Source organism: Xenopus tropicalis, chromosome 1, assembly GCF_000004195.4.
Source record: "Xenopus tropicalis strain Nigerian chromosome 1, UCB_Xtro_10.0, whole genome shotgun sequence".
NCBI lineage: Eukaryota > Metazoa > Chordata > Amphibia > Anura > Pipidae > Xenopus > Xenopus tropicalis.
In genome coordinates, this window is record NC_030677.2 from 92306168 (window position 1) to 92331161 (window position 24994).

Consider the following 24994-nt stretch of genomic DNA (forward strand, 5'->3'; position numbering starts at 1 on the left):
TTCCTGCTCCCAGGGCCGCCATGGGGAAGGGGAGCAGTCCCTGGCCTGGGGGATGGAAAGGATGGAGGGGAAGTTTAAACAGCTCACTGACAGCAGGGGGGCTCAGCTAATCAAATGTAGCACTGCCCCTGTTAGGAGAGAACAACACCAGCCCGGGGTACCTGCAGCGCTTCCTCCTTCCTGTATCGTTCGCATGCGCAGTAGAGTGAAAAGCCGAACTTTAACAGAGAAGTCGGGTTTTCACTCTACTGCGCATGTGCCTATTGTGTTAGTCGCAGCAAAACGAAGCCGGAAGGAGGAAGCGCATCGCTCCAGGTACCCCGGGCTGGTGCTGTTTTCTCCTAACAGGGGCACCAGCCCGGGGTACGAGGTAAGCGATTAAAGTCACTTGAGGGTGCTTAACATTTTAGCACCCCCAAGTGACTTAGCCTTTCCTTCTCCTTTAAAGGAAATTTATACTCCCAAAATGAAAATGTAACTAACTTACCTGACTAACTTACATTCATATGAAAAAGTTTGGGAACCCCTCTTAATTTGTTGTTTATTAAGAGTTTTGTTTATCATTGGCTGAGCTTTCAAAGTAGCAACTCCCTTTTAATATATAAAATGCCTTATGGAAACAGTAGTATTTCAGCAGTGACAGAAAGTTTATTGGATTAACAGAAAATAGGCAATATGCATCATAACAAAATCAGAGAGGTGCATAAATGTGGGCACCTCAACAGAGATATTACTTGAAAATGTAACAGCCTCTAGACGCCTTCTATAGCCTTTGATGAGTGTCTGGATGGCGGTATTTTTGAACATTCGTCCATACAAAATCTTTCCAGTTCAGGTAAATTTGATGGCTGTTGAGCATGGACAGTCGGGGGACTGTGACGTTCATTACAGAATATTGTACTTCTCCCTCTGCATAAATGCCTTTGTAGATTTCAAAGTGTGTTTAGGGTCATTGTCTTGTTGAAATATCCAACCCCTGCTTAACTTCAACTTTGTGACTCATGCTTGAACATTATCCTGAAGAATTTGTTGATATTGGGTTGAGTTCATCCGACACTCGACTTTAAAGGAAAAAGAAAGGTAAAAACTAAGTAAGCTTTATCAGAAAGGTCTATGTAAATACAGCCATAAGCACTCACAGAAAAGCTGCACTGCCTTCTCTGAAAAAAGATTAGTTGTGTCTGTAATTCCTGTGCCAGAGACATGCAGCTTTCTGTTTCCTGCTCCCTCCTCCCTCAAGAATGCTAAGAACTCACTCCCCCCTTTAGGAATGTGGATCTGAGCCAATCAGCAGGAAGCTGACTCATAGTCTTACTGAGTATGTTCACTTTGGTCTGCATGTCTGTGCAGGAGTAAGGCATTATGAGAACTTTCTTTACACAGTTCAGCGTTTTTTCTTCCTGTTTGGCTTCAGATCTTTTGAACAGGTGAAATATAGGTAGACTTAAGGGCACTATTGAGACAACTGAAGGTATGCCTGCAGCTTGAGATTAACTCTTTACTAGCCTTTCCTTCTCCTTTAACAAGGGCCCCAGTCCCTGAACTAGCCACACATGATAGAACCTCCACCAAATTTGGAAGTAGGTAGCAGGTGTTTTTCTTGGAATGCAGCGTTCTTCTTCCGCCCTGCAAAGCGCTTTTTGTTATGACCAAATAACTAAATTTCTGTCTCATCAGTCCAAAGCACTTTGTTCCAAAATGACTGGCTTGTCTAAATGAGCTTTTGCATACAACAAGCGACTCTGTTTGTGGAGTGAGTGCGGAAAGGGCTTCTTTCTCATCACCCTGCCATACAGATGTTCTTTGTGCAAATTGTAGAATGATGTACAGATACACCATCTACAGCAAGATGGGGGTTCCCTCTCCTCCTGTGAATCTATGCCCCTTTTGAGCTGATAAGTTACTTAAAGTACCCTTCCCTAGGTCATTAATGAAACAAGTTAAATAATAGTGGTTCCATTACAGAACCCTGTGGGACCCCACTAAGAATCCTAATCCAAAACATAATGTACAGTTGACAACCACCTTCCCACGAGATCCTGTAGCCATTCCTATCCATTTACAACATTACTTAGGCTGACAGACCTTAATTTAAAAAAGCAGTGATTTGCGTCCCACTGTATAAAATCATTTGGCAAAATCCAAATAGCATCTAGTGCAGCCCCACTATCCAACTTCTTATTAACCAAAGATGTCAAATTTACTGGCCTATAATTGCCAGGCTGAGATTGTAATACCTTTTTAAATAGTGGAATTACATCAGACATAGGGGCCGATTCACTAATGCTTATTGCATGCTTTTTTGTGTTAAAAAGCACGCAATAAATTAGTACCAATTCATCATTCATCAAGTCATTTCGCATGTGCAAAAAAACGCTCTATCGCATGCGTTATTTACCTCACATTGCGTTAATTCTCGCATAGATTTAATACTAACGCATGATTCACAAACACATATGAAGGGTTAAATGCACTAAATATCACATTAGTCTACGCGAAAATTAACACCTACTTGGGGCAGGCGGTACTTAAAGAAAATTGTGATTTAGGGCTCTGGTACACAGGGAGATTAGTCGCCCGCGGCAAAACTCCCTGCTCGCGGGCGACTAATCTCCCCTAGTTGCCTTCCCCCTGCCATCCCACCGGCGAACATGTAAGTCGCTGGCGGGATTGCAGACGCGGCGGGGCGATTTCGGGAAATCGCCGAAAAAGCCTTGCGAGTCTTTTTCGGCGATTTCCGCGAAATCGCGCCGCCGCGTCTGCCATCCCGCCGGCGACTTACATGTTCGCCGGTGGGATGGCAGGGGGAAGGCAACTCGGGGAGATTAGTCGCCCGCGAGCAGGGAGTTTTGCCGCGGGCGACTAATCTCCCCGTGTACCAGAGCCCTTAAAGGAACAGTAACACCAGAATATGAAAGTGTATAAAAGTAATAACAATATAATGTACTGTTTCTCTGCACTGTTACAACTGGTGTGTTTGCCTCATAAAGACTACTATAGTTGATATAAACAAAGCTACTGTGTAGCCAGGGGTGCAGCAATTCAAAGGAGAAAAGGCACAGGTAACTTAACAGATAACAAATTAAGCCCCATTATATTCTACAGAGCTTATCTGTTATTTGCTATGTAACCTGTGCCTTTTCTCCTTTTTTCCAGCTTGAATGGCTGCCCCCTGGCTACACAGCAGCTTATTTATATAAACTATAGTAGGGTTTCTGTAGTAAACACGCCAGTTGTGCCAGTGCAGGGCAACAGTACATTATATTTTAATTGCTTTAAACACATAAATGATGCTGTTCATTGACTACATTTCTGCTTTCAACACCATCGTACCATCCAGACTTGTCATGAAACTCCGTGACCTGAACATCGGTTCCTCCCTGTGCAGCTGGATCCTGGATTTCCTGACAAACAGACTTCAGGTGGTTCGGATCGGCAACATCACCTCATCCACACTGACACTTAGCACCGGTGCCCCCCAGGGATGTGTGCTCAGCCCCCTGCTGTACACCCTGTTCACCCACGACTGTACAGCAACACACAGCTCCAATACTATCATCAAATTTGCAGATGACACCACCATCATTGCATTTCTAATGGAGATGAGTCAGCATACAGGGCAGAGGTGAGAGCCCTGACATGGTGCCGTGACAACAACCTGCTGCTCAACGTCAGCAAAACTAAGGAGCTCATTGTGGATTACAGGAGACTGCAGGGAGGAGGCCATACCCCCATTCACATTGAGGGAGCAGAGGTGGAGAGAGTCAGCTGCTTCAGATTCCTGGGCATCAATATCAGTGAGGATCTTAGTTGTTCTCACCATGTTGGTGTGATCACAAAAGCTGCAAGACAGCGGCTCTTCTTTCTGCGGCGCCTGAGGAGGTTTGGCATGGACTCCAGAATACTCACAAACTTCTGTTGATGCACCATTGAGAGTATTCTGTCCGGCTATATCACCACCTGGTATGGCAGCTGTAATGCTTTGGACTGCAAAACTCTGCAGAGGGTGGTGAGATCAGCACAGCGCATCACCAGGACTGAACTGCCGGCCATGCAGGACCTCTACAGACAGCACTGTAGGAGGAAAATGCAGCGGATCCTCTTTCGCCCCAGCCACAGTCTTTTCACGCTCATACCATCAGGCAGGCGGTACAGGAGCATCCAGACCCGCACCAGCAGATACAGAGACAGTTTCTACCCACAAGCCAACTGCTGACATTCTGCACAAACCAACACTCACTCCCCATAACTACTGGACTCTTCGCAGTGTCACTTTAAGCAAAGCCACTTTAAATCCTCACTGCACAATTCCAAATATTTCATTGCATTTTTTTTTATTGTAAATACTTTATTAAATACTTTTATTATATTTAATATTTGTATTTTTTTTTTGTCTATGTAAAGTTGGGAGGAACACGGGTCAAAAAAAAATTTCATTACGGTAATGATGCTTCATTGTTATTTGTATATGACAATACAACTTGAAACTTAAATTTCTTGGTGTTACTGTTCCTTTGAGACAGCAAAGAATAGTTTTTACAATTTATAGTCCTGATGTGGCTAGGACAGGCAATGAATAATTAAATATAAAATGTATGGTAATATATATTAAGAGCAATTAAAAAAAATCTGTCATTTTTATAGGATTCGTTAAAGGATTATAACTGGAAAATCTCAGAATCTGGCTTCAAAATAATTTTTGTTCTAGTCAGGCAGCTTGTTCTATTTTATCCAATATACTTTTCCATCCCCTTCCACCTTTTGTCTGCCTCAAAAAGTAGGTTGAATGTGTCATTGCACCCTGGCTCCTGTCCTCATAGAGAATGTTCTTCAACCCCTCCTTTATGTTGGGAAGTAAATGAAATATATTTGCCTGAAAAATGTATGAACCACGGTTTGTTGACTTAAATACTTCTATGAAAAAGTATAATCTGTTTGGCAATAGATCTATAAATAGAAATAGGTGTGTACCAGGAAATAGTGTCCGTTACATAACCCTTAACCCTTAAAGAGATACTGACACCAGAAATGAAATTATTTTTACATCTGTCATAATATTGTCTTTGCCTGCTATTTATAATTTGGCCATAAAAGTATTTGTCCAAGCTTTTACATTCCCTATCTGATCCCCCATGTTCCTCTATGAGGGGGCTGCCATATTTGTCCAGCAGGAGGCCGTTATCAAGCTATAACTGACAGGCTGAGGGGACAGTCAGGCTGGCAAAACAGTCAGGTTTTGGGATTTCAAGTAACAATTACTTACAAAAGCAACCCTATCAGTAAAACATGATCAACATGACCTATAGGCAACTTTTGATGTAGATTTATATTTTCAAAAGTTGTTTTTTCGTGTCAGTATCACTTTAACAGCTGGGTAAATAGTGCTTTATAAAGTGTGTTGCTTGGCAACTTTTTTTTCCCCATATGCTTGAATCCAGAGGCATATGTACTTTGTATTTGGCAGGCTTGTCACTATGCTATCGTTGCTATCACTATGCTATCTTTTATCTATTAATGGGTTAAAGCAATAATGTAAATACTTTTACATTTCCATAACTATACTACATTACATAATGTCACTGTTTAAAAGCAAAAGTATTCTCGCTACAATATCCCCATGACTAATCATTTTGTTCTGATATATTTCAAGCTGTTTGCTGAATGATCTGATTTACAGATTTATTAGATTGTTAATGCAAGGTAAAACAATGACTAAGCTTTTTTTAACTCTTGTCGAACTCCTCTTCTGTTTCAGCTGGCAATGGGAAAGATGATGGAACAGGGCCCAGTCCTTATTATTACATTTCAGGCTCAGCTTGTGATGGTAATCACAAATCAGAAAGGTGATGTAGTAGAAGGAGACCGGGTAGGTTTTTCAGTAATATACACACTCATACTCATTGACTTTTTATTGTGTATGTGACATTTAAAACCATTAGATAAAGGAGACTTCCATATGATGTGTTGACATTAGTAAATGCCTAGCATTAAAAACATTCATGAATAATTTTACCATTTATACCCTGCATCTGCTGGGTCAGTGATGATAACACAACCAACCACACAGTGAAAATGCATAAATAGCATATTCTTTGATAGATACAATTGTGTGGCTTGTTTCTCTCTATGCTTTAAAGAGATACTGACACCAGAAATTAAACCTTTTTTACATATATTATTTTAACACTGTCTTTGCATGTTATTGCGCCGCCGCGTATGCCATCCCGCCGGCGATTTACATTTTCGCCGGTGGAATGGCATTTCGGGGAGATTAGTCGCCCGTGAACAGGGAGATTTGTCATGGGCGACTAATCTACCCGTGTGCCAGAGCCCTAAGAGTCAAAGACACAAGAGGATGGAGCTCCCTGCCCCATAGATGCATATATTGAATCTTTGGAAGCGCATAAAAATAAAAGAACAAAGCAAAAAAATATAGTGCAGATCAATAGCTACGAGTCATTTGAGACTTTTTATTCACACATGTGGTGTTAACATCATTCATTACTCTATTGATCTGCACTATATTTTTTTGCTTTGTTCTTTTATTTTTATGCGCTTCCAACGATTCAATATATGCACCTTCTGAGGCTCATCTAAAGGGGAGCTGACACCAACAGGAAGCAGCACGAGACTACGGTCTTCAGCACACTGAACACTCTATTTACACACGGACTTTACACCAAGAAGCGCTGGGTTTTGATTGTGTCCTTCCACTCTTAAATAACATTTACCTGCCCCATAGAGTTTACAATCTAGATGGGAGGGTAACTTATAGACACAAGTAGGCAAATACAAGTGCTGTAGGTCACAGTGGGTGACACTGCTATATAAGTGCTAGTTCCCAGATCAGGTGCTGGGTGAGTGCTCCAAAATGTAGTCTTTAAGTTTAGTTAAAAAAAAAGACTGATTCTCTCCAGAGGGAATAAGGGAGGGCATTCCAAATGTAAGGGGCAGCAAGGCAGAAAGGTTTAAGGCGGGAGACAGCAGCAGTAGTAGTGGGGGGGGCAGGAGTCAAAGAGCACCCCCAAACAACGCGCCGAATCGACAGGGTCGATGAGGGTGCCATCATTAGAGATAGTAAAGGGAGGGGGTAGGACCAGGCTTAGGCGGAAAGATCATTTTGTTCAGATAGCTAGGAGGCAGTTAGAGATTTGAGTCTCAGTTTCAACTGTTAATGAAGGGGTCGACAAATAAATTTGGATATCATCAGCATACAGATGATATTTAAAGCCAATTGAACGGATAAGATCTCCCAAGGACAGTGTGTAGAGGGAGAACAACAACGGCCCAGGTACAGAGGAACTGGAGATGAGGTTTTGTTAGCATAGGAGACAGTGAATGCAGCCTGACTAAGGAGACCAATCGAATGTAGAATTTGCATCAGGAGGGAGTGGTCGACCGTATCAAACGCAGCACCTATCCCCAATGTTTCTCTATGAGGGGGCCGCCATATTTGTGCAGCAGGGGGCAGTTAGCATTAGAAGCTATAACTGGCAGGCCGAGAAGGGACAGTCAGGTTGGCAAAACAGTTAAGTAACAATAACTTACAAAAGCAGCCGTATCAGCAAAAAATGATTAACATGACCTATAGGTAACTTTTTATGTAGAGTCATATTTTAAAAAGTAGTTTTTTCATGTCAGGATCACTTTAATGTCCTGTGCGGAGTATGCAGCATGGAGCACCCCACTTCTTTCTTTAAACAGAAACATTACTGTAAACTTAGGTCTGAGAACCCTCATAGGATGCAGCTTTTTTTCAGGAGACCATTTCTAATTTACCAAATGGGTTTTGTGATTATGTAGGGGCTAGACTGGTTGGGGTCAGGTACTTGGGAAGAAGTTCTACTTGGCCCAGTTCTGCCTAGCTCTCCGGCTTTTCAGCCTCACATAACTTGATGGCCTGTCTCATGCCAGTCAAAGATCCCCTCTCATTCCATGCTGTTGATTGCAGACCTATAAATCCTGAACTCTTAACTTGTGACTTCACCCCTACTTAAACAAGTTGGATGTTTCTCTTCACATTCATTAGGTCCAGCTACCTCTATAATCTTGGTACAATCCCTCCGTTGATTTGGCGACCAAAGAAATCACTGTCTCTGTTCCTCTGTTATGGTCATATTTTTCACAGATTAGCACCTCCTTTTATAACTGCATCTCTTGGGAAAAATGTCTTCTGACCAAAGCATTGGTCTCAGTCATTGGCTTGATCCTTCCCCGTCTTTAGTTTTAATAATGTAGAGATTGCCACAGCCAGAAAAATCCTCTGCTTGGCAGATGTCTGCTGTTGAGAAACGCTGCTGCTCTGGTTCTGCCTTCCAGATTCAGAACTATGTTTGGCTTTCCTTAAGGTATATTAAACTCTTTCAACCTTTTTCAAGTTGGTTCTTTGCTTAATTGATCCCTTCACAATCAAGGATATTATCAACCTTGTTTTTGTCAAGGTAAACCTTTCCCCTAATATGAATGGCTCAACTCCTTCCATGTCTCACTGCTTTAACCTTTTGTTAAGAATACCTTCTCCACAGAGGGTAGAGTATAGGACAGGCAAGAAAACAAATCAGACTAATAAGACAGAAACTGTGGGATAAGGAGAGGAGGATAGAGAGTTAGGGGGAATTCAGAAAAGAAATGCAAAAAAAGAAAATAATGAAGATTATGATTAATGACTAATAGAACAAAACAAAAATCTGTAGAAAGCACATAAAGCCAGGAAAATAAAGGAGGTGTTTGATAAGTACATATATGGTTTACCACTTATGAGTATGCTGTAATAATGAAAATATTATTCAGCTTAGTTCTACAGGTATTGGGATGGTTATGTATACACCTAAAAACACCTTATCATTATCTTATAGGACTTTGAAAATGATTCTGCCTTTTATATACATAAAAAAAAATGTTCCTACTTTTTTACTATACAAAAGCACTTGTGGAAAGTTTGCCACCTGACCAAGTATTTCACAGGTCTAGCCAAGGCTGGCTTTTGCAGTGTTACTTAGTTGTGTTGAAAAAAGTCTTAACCCCTCCAATGAACCCCAGTGCACATTTATACACACATTAATGCCGACCTATCTAATCACCTACCAGAGCTGTCAACCTAGCTAGTGGGGGACCCAGGGGGTTTGTGGCATGGCCCTGGATTTTTTTTATTTTTTTTCCGAAACCCGGAAGTGAGGTCACAAATATCACACACTCATCTGTAAGTGACATCACTTGCATGCACAAATGGTACAGATGACCTCACCTAATGCTTACTGTGCATGCCATGCCCGGAATTCAACGCAGAAATTAGGGGGGTTTCAGGAAAATCAGGAGAATGCTCTTGAGAGCTTGGAGACCAAGGGAGAGCCTCCAAATTTGGTAACTCCTGAACAAATGGGGGGGAGGGTATGAACTAGAGAGAGCACTCTCCTCCTTAACCAAACAGCCAGCAGTCTCAAAGGAGGCCCACTTTGTAATCTATTACTAAACACCACTGCCACCAGCTGTATTTGTTTAATAGAGCAAATATGCTCAAACCCAATGTAGTATGATGGCATTTTGTCATGCATGCGGTTATCACAGCAAAGGTTCAAAAATGGCAAAAATTGTCTACCATTCTATTTACCCTGAAACTTTAATTTAAACAGTAATAGTGCTTTAAACAAATCCGTATGTCTCATTGTTTATTTCACATCAGTCATTCAAAATGTGGATCTCCTATATCTAATTTTTTCAATAATAATCACTGCTCGGCAACAAAATGCCAGTTACACTGCATAGTTATAGCAAGATCAAAATTAGTAAGGCCTTGGATTCTATGTGCCATAGCAGTCATTCCAGCTGCTTGCATATTAAAGGACATGTCAACCCCAAAAATAATTTTTTGCCTAATAAAAGAAAAAATTATTCTAAGCAACTTTTCAATATCAATTTATTAAAAATGATTAGTGCTTTAAAAGTGATTTGTAAATGTAATTGCTATTGAAAGCAACATTTGCCAAACAGCTGCAAGTTTATTACTACATGAACCAGATACATGGGCATGTTGTATTTATTATAGATGTATACCACAGAAGCATTTTTTCTTCAAAATTTCTTATCTATTTATCCTCTTTTGCTAGGACAAAGTTTTACGGATGCTCTATGTGTGGGCTCTCTGCAGAGATCAAGACGAACTTAACCCTTATGCAGCCTGGAGACTCCTAGATATATCATCATCTGCATCCGAACAGATCCTCTGATTAGCTTTTGCTTCTGCCAATTTGAGTTGGGAAAGGGAAGAAAGGCTATGGAAAATTATGATTGGGATTTAAACCCCAATGCTGGCTGGCATAAAACATACTCTAATTATTTCTCCATCTGAGAGAAAGTGCTCTTTACTACCATATTGGTTAGAACCATCTGTGTCATATAGAAGATGCATCTGTGGTTTGTTACTGCCTCTGAATGTTCCGAAGAGATGTCCGAAGTACACCTTTAGTGACCCCTGACATGTTTTGAGAAAGGACCAAAGTTTACTAATGAGAGTGACATATGATGATCCGAGGCTTTTACTTGGAAAAGGTTGCATCTTTCTACTTCTCTTCGCATATGGCTGTTCTACAAGTTATTGCAAGGACTTGAATGTCTTTGTGCTCTACATGCCATGCTGCACTCATCTTATTTTCTTTTTTGTCTGTTACTACTGCAAAAGTACAAGATGTTATAACAGAATTTAAATTTTCAAATTTTCATTTTAACACTGAAACCTGTAACAGGCATGCCTTCTTACTTTTTCCAGCAAGGACATATTGTGTTTTTATAAAATATTTATGCAGTTCTTGGGATCCACACAATTTAAGCTAAATATAAATACAAATTGAGACAACACATTCTTAAAGTAACACTGACATGTTGCTGTTAAAATTCATTAGAACATTGCAGTATTACTAAAATTAATGGATGTAATATTCTTTCCTTACAAAAGTGATCCCAAACTACCCACAGTCTAGCAGTATTTACCATAGCCAACACTGCTTGATGTTCTTAGTAGCATAAAGCAAGATTTGTCAGTTACAGTGGGCTTTAATAGACATACTACTGTTTTATTTGTATTCCAGCCTTCTAGTACAAGGATTATCCCAGCCCTGCTGCTCTCTCACCAGATCATAACAAGTACTGCTGGGCTGAGGGCAACTTTGGGGCAGTTTTCTAAAGAAATAATATAGTGCAAATGCTTCCTGGGAATTTTGATAGAAATGTGTCAGCATTGCTTTAATGGGGATACTGTCATAATTTTTATAGTATACTTTTTATTTCTAAATTACACTGTTTACATAGCAAATCAATCTACCATTTAAAATTTTATTCTTGAACCAACAAATGTATTTGTTTTTAGTTGTTATATTGATGTGTAGGCAGCCATCTCAGTGCATTGTGTCTGAATCTGAGCTTTCAGAAAGACCTAGCGCTACACCTTAGAACTTTCAGATAACCTATTGTTTCTCCTACTCCCGTGTATCTGGAGGAGTCACAAGCCGGACTTTGATTTCTTACTAATGAGTGCTATTCTTATATCTTCTGGGAGCTGCTATTTTGCTGCCTTTATAGCTGCTCTATACTCTTCTCTAGATAAATATACTCTGCACTGCCACTGTAAATTTTATGTAGGACCAAGTGAAAGTAAAGCTGAAAAACAACATAAACAATGCAGAGGAACAGCACCTGTGACGAAAACAGTTGTGGGTGTTTAAATTCTGTCACACTAATGTGGATCTGGTTGCACTCTCTCACTCCCATCAAAGGTCCCTGTGGGGGGTGCCAATTACAATTCATAAATAATTGGAAATGTCTGTGCAACAATCAAATAAAATAATTCCTCTTTTCATATCACAGCAATGTATATCTATATATAACTAAATAAATATCTAGTGTCAAATGACAAGAATTAAAGGTGTAAAAAAGTGTCTGTAAATATACATATAGAGAGCAAAAGGGAATGTTGTGCTCAGCACTAAACAATTTTTTTAAACAGGGTTGCAATTAAAATGTATTGTCCATTGACAACATTTACTTTGGTCCCTGATTTTACTTTGGTCCCTGAAAATCATAAAAAGGGTCCTACTGTATTTCACTGCACTTAGCCCTTTACACCAATCTAGACTGCATTTGTGGGATGAGTGTCTTTTACAGTTTGGTTTGTTCTCTTAAGAATTACTAAAAAGAGCTCCATTAATTTCCATTCATTTTTGTTGTGCCCGCACCTGGGCTGACAAAATGGCTCCTGGTCCAGGCACAACAATCAGACTTTTGAAGCGTATGGCCTGCGCTTATCTGCAGGTCAAGAATCCACTCCATGTGGCCTTGTTAATGCCCATTGTTAATTGTCCCAAACAACACACTTATATGCAGCGTCCCACAACACACTCTTTCTCTTAGCACAGAGAACGCAGTTACTCTTGGACCACACCTTTTAACTGGAGCTGAGGCTGAGCAGAACATCCAGCTAAGCAGATTCTGCAAGGGATAAACTTTTAAATTTTCCTAGTCATGCTATAATAATTATGGTATTTGCTTACTTTAAAGACATACAAGGGGGAGTAACGGCCAGTACTGCTTATAAATGGAATCCATTTAATATTTTTTACTTACAGGTTTGTGTGTGAAGGTAGGTATGTATGTACCATGGCTATTGCTGGAAAAACATGCATTAGAAACCCTTTTAAGAATCTGTAGCCTCCAGACATCTCCCTTTACTTGTTAGAAAAAAAGCATGTATTATGAGGTGCATGGTCGGTAGACTGATGCAGTAGTGAGCCAGAAAGAATGGAGTGAAAGGCAATATTTTTAAATTGCAGCCACATCCAGCATCCTGAATGAGCTAAGAAAAGGCCGAAGGATTTGAGTTTGGCAACGTTTACCACTGCAATTTGGAATGATAGGAAGAATAAGGAAGACACACAGAGCCACTAGTATCAGCTACTTGTGGTGGCTACTAAAAAAGACAATGGCAGCCTATGATTAAGTGCGCATGCACACGAAACGCGTTAGGCACTCGTGTTTTAATGGATCAATAAAGACATGCTCTTAATATTCTTGGAGTCCGGAGTGTTTGGAGCTTCTTTCGTCTACGTATAAGTTTCATCCTAATAAGACATATGGTGAAATGTAATAAAAGGTGCAAAATTGCTATTGGCCTAACCAATGAGCAGAAAGTCCTAGTCAGTTTTCCCCGCAGAATATAAGAATACAGGTATGGGATCCCTTATCCGGAAACCCGTTATCCAGAAAGCTCCGAATTACGGAAAGCCCATCTCCCATAGACTCCAATTTAATCAAATAATTCAGAATTTTAAAACGGATTTCCTTTTTCTCTATAGCAATAAAACAGTACCTTGTAATCAATCCCAACTAAGATATAAATAATCCTTATTGGATGCAAAACAATCCCATAGGGTTTAATTAAAGGACATGTCAACCCCCCAACCAAAAATTTTAGCAGAGAAAAGCCTCACAGCACTGTTAAATACCTGCCACTCCTGTCCCTCAGAAGCAAACACTGAAGCTGCAGCGATCCCTTGGAGTTTTCTCTGCCTGGCGTGGTGCACATGCTCAGTTTCAAGCCGTTTTAATGAGACGCTCACTTGAGATGAATCTCTTCTCTACACAGCAGACGATTGAACTCTTTAACCACGCCCACAGTCAATCCTCCAATGAGCCGATCTCATAGGCAGTTGCTATACTAACTCTGGCTTTGTAAACAAGAGCTTTCTGCTCCCTCTCTTGGAACACGTTCTTCTGACTGCAGGCAGGAAAGTTTAACCTTTTCACCGCTGAATCTGATCTGCAGGCATTTTATAAGTGAGTCTTGCAAGCTTAAACAGTGTTAGCTGCAATACTTAAGCAATGTACACTTCATTCCTGTTTAATTTTCTTGTTGTTTAATGCCCTAACATTTTCATTTTAAGGAAAAAGCTGTCTGTACAGCTTTGTTTAAAAAAGCAGAAGCTTGAAAAAAAAAGAGGTCAGGTGCGCGCTCTCAATAACGTCACCCGGCAAAATGGCCGCCGGGTGACATGCAAAACGGAGCAGAAAATAATGAGGGGGCGGCACTTATGCGGTTTAAGTGGGGGTTAGGCGCCCTATACATTAGAAGTGAAATTAAAATTAGGGTTGACATCTCCTTTAATGTTTTATTGATTTAGTAGACTTAAGGTATGGAGATCCAAATTACGGAAAGATCCCATATCCAGAATACCATTGGTCCCGAGCATTCTGGATAATGGGTCCTATACCTGTATATGAGTTGACTTGGTAATAATAGGTAAAGGGAATTAGCCAATAGTCTCTAGCATGTTCAAGTAGCATTGGAGCTGCTGTTGTATCGGTGTCAGCCAACTAAGGGCCCTATGCCAAACTTATCTGGGCAATCTCTGCTTAGGTTAGCAAGTATGCACATTGGAAGAGCATCATCTATCAATTGTTTTCAATGTGCAAGAGTTGGGGAGATGGGCACCCTCCAGTTATTTGACTTCTTATGTTCTTCTATATGTTATAAAGACACATTTTGCATAACAGATTTGTTCTTTTGTATAAATAAGCTTTGCAGTGTTGTGGGTTATTTTGGTCCATTTTCCAAACAGATTTATTACAGGTTGTTTAGATTAGTTAGATGACTATTTCATAAATAGGGCCTTAATTTCTCTATTGTACTGAGGTTAGGAATTTGATTGGGATATTCTATTTCTTTAGCGGCCCTCCTGGTGCCTCCCACTATATATATATATATATATATATATATATATATATATATATATATTAGTGCTGGGCGGTATACCGCCATATACCGAATACCGTTTTTTAAAAAAAAAAACTGATATTCATTTTTTAAATACCCCCATACCAGTGAAGATCGGGTTGCGCCCCGTGCGTACGTGACGTCAGTACGCACGGGGTGCCCGTGCGTACTGACGTCACGTACGCACGGGGCGCAACCCGAAGCGGCACGGGCTGCATCGCTGGCCTGGAGCTGGCCAACTTGCTGTATGGGGGGTGGTGCTTATAAATAATAATCCTAATTATAAGGGGGAAGGGGGGGGGAAAGCTTCCTGCTTAGCTGGTCACATGCTCCCTCTACTGGCGCCTCACTGGGACAAACCTCCCAAAATTGCACATTCCAAGTACAGAACTGCATGAAGCAGTGCTTCATATACCGATTTAGAACCCCTGAGGAATTGTACCAACACAAGCCTTTCCATATATTTTCAACTTTGTTCCCTGTGGATTAAATACTAATTGTCTCAATAGCAATATTTAGGGGCCCTGGCCACCAATGTTAATTGGAAAAAAAAATACCGTCAAATACTGTGACACCGATATAATTTTGAAAAATACCGTGATATAAAAATATGCTGCACACTCAGGTCTTAGATGCAAAAAACTAAAAAATTTTGTATTTGGATCAAGGACTAAATTGTCCTTGATCCAAATAAAACATTTTTTTGTTTTTTGCATCTAAGACCTGAGTGTGCGGCATATTCTTTCTAGTTTTATATATATAAATATATATAGCTCGTCTCCACCCTCTCTCCTCTTTGTCCTGCCTCGGAGGTGAAGGACAGTTTTCTATTATTCTTTTTCATTTTTACATTTTTTTTTTCACTCTACAAGAACAATATACAGGATGCACAAAGCTGTCCTATGGCATGCCTACACGGCAACACATACAGAGCACGCAGAGCCGCCCAACTAGGAACTGCCAGATACCACCTACAGGGCACGCAGAGCTGCCCCACTATTTAACTGGCATGTACTATCCTACAGGGCACGCAGAGCTGCTCTACATTTGACAACCCCAGTAAGAAGGGACTGGATCATTCCCAGTGTAACTTAAGGACACGCAGAGCTGCCACTACCTCACTACAACAGGTGCAGTTTGTGAGGGAGATGGGCCCCTGGTAAATGCGGCGCGAGTTTCCTTCTGTCGTGCACAGGGCACTGTGTGTCTCTGTTGCTAGGCAGCTCACGGGATTGCGCCGATCAAGGATTCGCGCCAAAAAGGTACTCCACTGCATCCAAGAAGGATTTGCGCCAAAAGGAAGTTGGCGCTCTAAAATTAAACTGAGCGGTGAGTGCTCCTGAACACAAACGCACTGGCAATCTATAAAACCAACAGTTTTCCCTCAGTATCAGTGGAGGCATCACTGCTGTAGACGCCATATTGCTATTTTGTGAGTAAACAGTTCTGTTACTTAAATACCATATATTAAAATGGAAAAATCTGATGCACTTTAAGACCTCGGAGAGGTAGTACAATCAGCAAAGAAACCTGACAAATTGCCCAGGTGCAAAGTATGTAAGCGTTCCCTAAGGAAATCTGAGAGGAATTACTGTTCTGACTGCAAGCCTGTTTTAGAACCCACAGCCATGTCAGAGCCACCCATTCTCTCACCACACGCACCACAGATTCAGCCTTCACAGGAACCAGCTACAATATCAAACACTTCCCCTACCAACTCACTAATACTACCGCCAGCTGCACCTATTAGCCAGCCACCTATAGCCTCTTTAGGTCCCAGGAACCATGCCCTGGGACCTAAATCCACTGGCCCAGATATCTACCCAGGTGCAAGCTCAGTTTAGGGAATTTTTACAATGGATTATCAGAGGAAGGCCTAGCTTCAGATTCTAAGGAAGATAAAGCTTCTAGTCATAATTCAGACTTTTTTGACTCATTCTCAGGCTCAGTCAGAGTCAGACTCTGAGGACCAGCTTCTGCCACTCCAGAAGTATCTAAGAGATTACTGAGAGAGATGATGTAGACATTAGATATCAAAGAGGAGACAGTGGCCCGCTCCAAGGCAGATAGATTTACTGGGAGTGCAAAAGAAATCTAAATTATTATCTTACCTCTTTTTCTTTGATCAGACCTTTACAACACAACTTTCTACAATACTAGAACAGGAACCATCAAGACCTGCAACAGATAATTCCCATTTCACAGACGACCAGAGACAGCCTCCACTGGGGGAGGACAGAGGACAACCTTCGACAAGGGAAAAATTTGGCAAGCACTACCTGGGAAGTTGTGACCTCAGACGCCAGCTCAGAGGATGGGGGGCAGTGTATCAAAACCTCACACTTCAGGGGACCTGCTCAAGAGAGGAGAGCCTCCTACCCATCAATGTGTTGGAACCACGAGCAATCGCATTAGCATTGGAGAACTGGTCAGCGATCCTACAAGCCCGAGCTGTCCGAGTACAGTCCGACAATGCGACTGCAGTCACGTATGTCAACAAACAAGGGGGCACCCACAGAAAATTGGCCATATGAGAGGTGGCACACATACTCACCTGGGCAGAAAACACAGTTCCAAGAATCTCAGCGGTATTCATACCGACAGTGCAGAATTGGAAAGCCGATTCATTTGAGTTGAACAACCATAGACTCTGGAGGTAGACATGTTAGCCTCCAGACACAACGCAAAACTCCCACTTTACTGTGCCAGAACGAGAGACCATGGGGTGGTGTTAATCGATGCACTACTTGTGCCATGGGACTTCAACATGGTATATTCCTTCCAACCACTAACCATTCTGCCACAAATCATCAGGGAATTGCAACAAACCAGCACAACTATAATTCTGATAGCTCTGCACTGGCCAAACAGGGTATGGTATATGGACCTAGTCAGATTGTCAATTCCCAGACCATGGCGATTACCTCTCATTCCCGATTTGTTAACTCAAGGACCGACTGACTGTTTGGCTCTTGAGACTGATTGGTGGAAGCGGCACAGGTTCTCACAGAATGCCATAGACATCCTTTTACAGGCCTGTAAACAGTCCACAAGGAAGATGTTGGAGAACATTTTTAGCCTGGTGCAGGCTAAGGCACATCCGTTAAGAAGATAGTTCCACAACCCCGGTGGCGCAGTTCATTACGGAGGGTTTCTAAATGGGGTTGGGCCTACACACACTAAAGATGTAGATTTCAGCAATAACAGCATTAACACATACTAAATGGGCTGACGACCTCATGGTTCAACAGTTCATCAAGGGGGTGACTAGAGCCTGGCCTCCCTTTAGGGAACCACTCACAACATGGGATCTACCAATGGTCCTGGCAGCATTACAACAACCACCTTTTGAACCCCTATCAACATATGAGCTTAATTGGCTGTCATTGAAGGTTACCTTTTTGGTCGCGATCACATCGGCAAAGAGGGTATCTGAAATAGCAGCACTTTCCTGCAAGTAACCATGGCTAACCCTCCACCACAATAAAGTGGTCCTTAGAACTGCACCAGGTTTCCTACCAAAAGTGGTAACAGAACACCACATGAACCAGGACATAATATTACCCTCCTTTTGGCCAATTCCAACGAATGAAAAAGAAAGACAATTCAATAAACTGGATGTGGTCTGCGCTATTCGCATTTATTTGAGGAGATCAGCAGAATATAGACATTCCGATAGTCTCCTGGTCCTCATATTCCATGACTTACAAATGTAAAGCGGTATCCAAAAGGACTATAGCACGTTGGCTAGTTGACACAATTACTACAGCATATGACCAAAAACACATGCCCAGGCCATTTAAGGTCAAGGCCCATTCTACATGGACACAAAGCACATCATGGGCACTGCAAAACATGGCAACGGCAGAACAAATCTGCCAAGCAGCTACTTGGGTCTCACCCAATACTTTTGTTAAGTTTTACAAATTGAATGTTTTTGCATCCCAACCGCCTGTGTTTGGCCGAAAAGTTTTGCTGCAGCTGCAGTGGAATAGTGACCAAGTACACTGTTCCTGGCATACTAAAGTTTTTTACCCACCTTTTCTTGTGGCCCGAACTGTCAGTGGAATAAGTCCCACCCAGGCTGATTTATGGGCAAGGGGACCTCTTTCTCGCTATAAAAATAAAAAATGATTGGTGAACTTTGTATAAAATTCTTGCGAAAAAATAGCTTTAGTTCCTAGTTGTTGCTCTGTGCTGCAACCAAATACAATTGTAGAAATCCAAAAAATAGGAAAAAAGCTTCAGCAGGTTTACTGCAAAACATTTATTGTGGGTAGTGGTAACCTGGTTATATTACCAAATTTTCAAAGCATTACAGCAGAATATGGCATACTTTAGATTCCAAAGCCAAAAATCCTGGAACATTATGTTGACCCCAGGAAACCATATATTTTTGAAAAGTACACATTCTGCCGAATCCGAAATGGGTAACCATGTCTTCCAACTCCTAACTACCAAACGACAATGCTTTCCTGAATTTAGCAGTTTCTATAAAAATTATAAAAATTAAAAAAAAAAAACCTCAAAGCTTTCAAGCTCCTTATCTCCCACATAGCATTAGGTACCAAGAAAACACATCCTAAATATGAAAGACAAGGGTCCACTGAACAGTTTGATGCCCATTGTGCATAGGATTACTAAAGTATCTGGAATTTAGAGACTCCAAAAGGAAGTTAGTACATACAAATTGCCCCGGAGATCTCTTTATCTACTGAAAATTCAACATGATTACTGCATTTTCTGTGGGGTAAAAACACAAAAAAATACATTGACCCCCCAAACCCATATATTTTCGGAAAGTGCACATTCAGGCGAATTCAAAATGGGTATCCATGTCTTTCTACTCCAAACTACAGAGTCGCAATGCTTTCCCAAAATTTTGTGCACTGTGCATAGGATCACCGATGTATCTGGCATTTAGAGACCCTAAAAGGAAGTTAGTGCATACAAAGTGAATACGCTGCAATATAAGCTACCGGTATGTGTATTATGTGCCATAAGATAAGATATTTTCCGAAAGTACACATTCTGACAAAACAAAAATGGGTAAATACATCTTTCTACTGCAAACTACCAAACTACAAAGCTATTCTAAACAGAACGGTTTTTATGACATTTCTAAAAAATTGTCACAATGCTTGCATTTTACTTCATTATGTACCCCCACATTTTGTAACGTATCAACATGAAACATTCTTAATATGAACGCCAGGCGTTTACTGAACAGTTTGATGCCCTATATGCATAGATTTACCAAACTATGCGGAGTACAGGGGCACCCAAGTAAAAATAGTGCATATGAATTTTCACATATGACGTTCCGGCTTGTGCAATATTTTCACCCGGTATGTGTATTGTGTGCCATAAGATCCCCTAACAGTACAGAGACCTTAGAAAACCATATATTTTCCGAAAATACACATTCTGACAAAATAAAATGGGTAATTACTTTCTGCCACAAACTACCAAACTAAAAAGCTATGCTAGACAGAACGGTTTTTATAACATTTCTGAAAATCGTCACAAAGCTTGCATTTTGCCCCATTATGTACCCCACATTTTGTAACGTACCAACATAAAACATTCTAAATATAAATGCCAGGGGTCTACTGAACAGTTTGATGCCCTATATGCATAGATTTACCAAACTATGTGGGGTACGGAGGAAGCCAAATTGAAAGCAGACAAAATTTCCATGTGCAAAGACAAGTAACAAAGAACAATGTGAAATGCAGTAAAATTGCTACAATCCCCCCCAAAAAAATCACTCAAATTAATGTTTTTTTTTTCTTAGTGATATCTGCAGCCAGAATCACAGTTTGAATATTTTGGTTTGGGCAAATTAGTTTTACAGACAAAGTCAAGCGAACAACAACTATGCATAACTGAAAATAATGAAAAATGCAATAAAATGGCTAAAAATACACCAAAATCACAGAAAATGTAATAAAAACACCAAAATAATACACAAAAGGTATTGCGCAGTGCGGTTAGCAAATACGCTATCCGCAATGGCATCCGTCAATAGAATCTACGTCCTGTGGCACTTAGGTACTATTATACACAGGAAGTAGATTCTACATCCTGTGGCACTTATAGGGTTAAAGGCAATTTCTTAATATATAAATGCACAAAGCTGAAGGCTAACAAATTAGTAACTCACGAAAAGGGAGATCACATTCACTGAAACTGGTAAAGACGATATCAGTGCACTTCCATTTAATGCAACTTACAAAATTGTGTTTCAAAAAATATATTAAATAGAAATTCATCCAGGTCATGATATACAGTATCTAGTAGAATTAAGTCTAAAACAACTGGACTTTTCTGAGTTTTTTCTTGAAAACGTTTCACCACTCATCCGAGTGGCTTCTTCAGTTCAAATGACTGGTAGGGAATTCCCCGGTATTTAAACTCTTGATGGTAGTAGAGTCACAGACATCCAATCACAATGGTTCCATTGAACTTGTTCAGTTAGGTGTTAGCTGAAACTGCCAGGTGTCTCCAATTGTAGCGAACCTTTACATTGAAGAAGTGGAAAAGAAAGCCCTGGACACCTTCAAGGGAACAACACCAAGTCATTGGTTCAGATATGTGGATTAGAGATGTAGCGAACTGTTCGCCGGCGAACTAATTCGCGCGAACATCGGGTGTTCGCAAGTCCGCAAATTCGCGAACTTTTCGTGATGTTCGCAATTTGGGTTCGCCGGCACCGAAAAAATCGCAAAACTTACGATAACGTTACAAATGCTCCGAAAAAGTCGCAAAACTTACGATAACGTTACGAATGCTCCGAAAAAGTCGCAAAACTTACGATAACGTTACGAATGCTCCGAAAAAGTCGCAAAACTTACGATAACGGTACGACTGCTCCGAAAAAGTCGCAAAACTTACGATAACGTTACGAATGCTCCGAAAAAGTCGCAAAACTTACGATAACGTTACGAATGCTCCGAAAAAGTCGCAAAACTTACGATAACGTTACGAATGCTCCGAAAAAGTCGCAAAACTTACGATAACGTTACGAATGCTCCGAAAAAGTCGCAAAACTTACGATAACTTTACGAAAGCGCCGGAAATTACGAAAAAGTCGCAAAATTACCGATCATTTCGAAAAACAGCGTGGGTCAATTTTTCAGAGAAATTTTTGCTTGATCCCCCTCCTGCATGCCACTGTCCAGGTCGTGGCACCCTTTAAACAACTTTAAAATCAGTTTTCTGGCCAGAAATGGCTTTTCTAGGTTTTAAAGTTCGCCTTCCCATTGAAGTCTATGGGGTTCGCAAAGTTCGCGAATATTCGCAATTTTCGGCGGAAGTTCGCGAACAGGTTCGCAAACTTTTTTTTTGAGGTTGGCTACATCCCTAATGTGGATGACACCTGGGTCAAAATTAAAGAACGCGAGGTTCCAGCCTTCACCAAACACATAAACTCGGTGGACAAAAACATCACGTTCACAAGGGAAGATGTGAAAGACAGCAAACTGGCTTTTTTGGACTGTGCTATAGTTATCAAAGAGGGGAGGGACCTGGATATTGAAGTATACAGGAAACCCACCCACACAGACCAGTACTTGCTGTTTGATTCCCACCACCCTTTGGAACATAAACTGGGTGTAATTAGGACTCTACATCATCGGGCTGAAACGGTGGCATCCAATGCAGAGGCTAAGGAGAAAGAATATAAACATCTAAAAAGAGCTCTGAAAACTTGTGGGTACCCAGACTGGGCCTTCATCAAAACTAAATCAAAGACCAACAGAAAGACCAGACCTACAAACAGAGGGAAGGAACACAGCAGGCGAAACAACATAGTCATTCCATATGTTGCTGGAACATCAGAAGCTGGTGCACCCTAAAGACCCTACACCCAAACACATGAAAAGTAATGTGGTCTATGCTGTCCAGTGTAGTGAAGAGTACTCAGACTTATACATTGGGGAGACAAAACAACCTCTTTGTAAGAGAATGGCCCAACATAGGCGGGCAAACTCCTCAGGACAAGACTCAGCAGTCTATCTACACCTCAAAGAAAAAGGTCACTCTTTTGAGGACCGTAACGTGCATATTTTGGACCGAGATTACAGATGGTTCGAAAGAGGTGTGAAAGAGGCCATTTATGCCAGCCTGGAAAAACCATCCCTGAACAGAGGAGGGGGCCTGAGACACCGCTTGTCACCAACATACAATGGCGCGTTGACATCCTTACCCCGGCAGTTTCACAACAGTTCACACTTCCAGTCATGTACTTTGAAGGATAATCAATGAGAATCTTGGTACCATTGTGATTGGATCATACCTTCTTACACCTGTCAGTTTCAGCTAACACCTAACTGAACAAGTTCAATGGAACCATTGTGATTGGATGTCTGTGACTCTACTACCATCAAGAGTTTAAATACCGGGGAATTCCCTACCAGTCATTTGAACTGAAGAAGCCACTCGGATGAGTGGTGAAACGTTTTCAAGAAAAAACTCAGAAAAGTCCAGTTGTTTTAGACTTAATTCTACTAGATAAAAGTAATAGGTGTATCTACAAAATATTGCCACTTCTGCAATTTTAAAATATTTACCCATTTCTGTCAGAAAATTGCTATGGTATTCATGTATGTATTTCTTTGTTTCCAGTAGCTAAACGCAAAAATATGGAGAATCAAAGTCAATCTCCATGTGCAACCCAAGTGATGCTTGTCTCCAATGTTAATAAATACACCCATAAGAATACTGACACACTGAACGGTTTGATGGCTGCAATAAAGCTTTTTGCTACCAGGAGCGACAAAAAGTCCCTTGTTTCCTTACAACTAGCTAACATACAGTTCAGCGGTGGTGAAATGTATGTGGCATAAAGTTGCTTGAAAACTCCTTTGAAAAGCTAACGTATGTTTCCCCACCAGCAATTTGTATTTGGTCAGTTGTAAAGATTTATTGTGGGCAACAGAAGTCCCATGTGGCATTACACTAAAGTAACCATAAGTTAGGTTAAAAAAAAAAAAAAGACACCCATCTATCAAGTTTAAATGTTTATGCTTAGCTGCTAGTTGATCCAGAGGATAGCAAAAAATCCCTTTGAAGCCTCTCCAATTTGCCTCAGAGGAAATATATATATATATATATATATATATATATATTGTTTTATGTAATAGTACAGCACCCTGCAATAGAACAAAACGTGGTGCACGTCCCCAACAGGTTCCGATATCCTTGCATATACAATATACCTTTTGCACTTTAAAGTGCAAAAGGTATATTAAAAGATCAAATTCATACTGTACACAAAATGCGACGTTTCGAGCCCGGCCGGGCTCTTTCTCAAGGCATGTGGGCAGTAATTCCATATACAGATTCCCAAAGGAAGCTACTTCTAGTCTACAGAGAGGAAATGACCACATAACATATTATACAAATAGAGTACAGGGTTCCATCCCCATTTTAGTGATAATACCATTTATGAAATATACAGAGTACAGAGTTTCATCCCTGTTCGCATACATAACTTATTAGCATGAGTTATAACATCTTATGATGAAGTCGAAGAACAGTATGTTGGAGTTTTCAACCCAACACAATGAGAACAGTCATGGAAGCAATACGAGATGTTACTTGTAGCAATATATCGGTTAATAACACTAATTCAGAAACAAATCAGTTACAGAGCAAATTGGTTACATTCAAGTCTCTTGATTGCAAATTGTACATTTCTTTATGGGGAATCAAAACCTAGCAGAGGGCAGTCATGGTAGATAGAAAGATGAGTAGGAGATCAGTTCATTTAGGCCCATCGGGCTCAATGTATTCAATCTATGAATCCATATATATATTTATACATAGTTATATTCCTTTTAACCGCCTCTTCTCCAGCATAAACAGACCCAACTTGACCAGTCTTTCTTCATAACTGAGACCTATTCTAGATGGGGCCTTACTAGTGCTCTTTAAAGTAAGAAAGTAAGAATGCCCCCCCCCTCCTCCTGCACATCTATGACTGTATTCTAATACAGCATATTTACTAAGCAATTATGAGATCAAGTCAGATTTTTACTTACTTCTAGATAATTTTGAGATTTACAAGTGGGTATTCCCAGAATAATTCGAGTTTTTCGAAAGTAGCTCCCATAATTCGTGATTTATTAATGTTTTGTTAGATTTTTTTATGTAAAATAAAAATTTGACAGGTTTGATCTGTTGAGTACCATTGAGTACTATGGAGGCTTACAATAGCAGAGGAATATAATA

General features: G+C 40.6%; 1 protein-coding gene across 2 annotated transcripts in view; it reads left to right on the plus strand.

The window, feature by feature from the left end:
- Window positions 1–11905, plus strand: part of timm44 (translocase of inner mitochondrial membrane 44 homolog) — a 59148-nt gene extending 47243 nt beyond the window's left edge. For both annotated transcript variants that reach the window (XM_012956167.3, NM_001126923.1), the window contains exons 12-13: window positions 5756–5866; window positions 10104–11905. In XM_012956167.3, the coding sequence (XP_012811621.2) occupies window positions 5756–5866; window positions 10104–10223 (231 nt within the window). In that variant the 3' untranslated portion in view covers window positions 10224–11905. The remainder of the gene's footprint in view (window positions 1–5755; window positions 5867–10103) is intronic.
- The last annotated feature ends 13089 nt before the right edge of the window (window positions 11906–24994 follow it).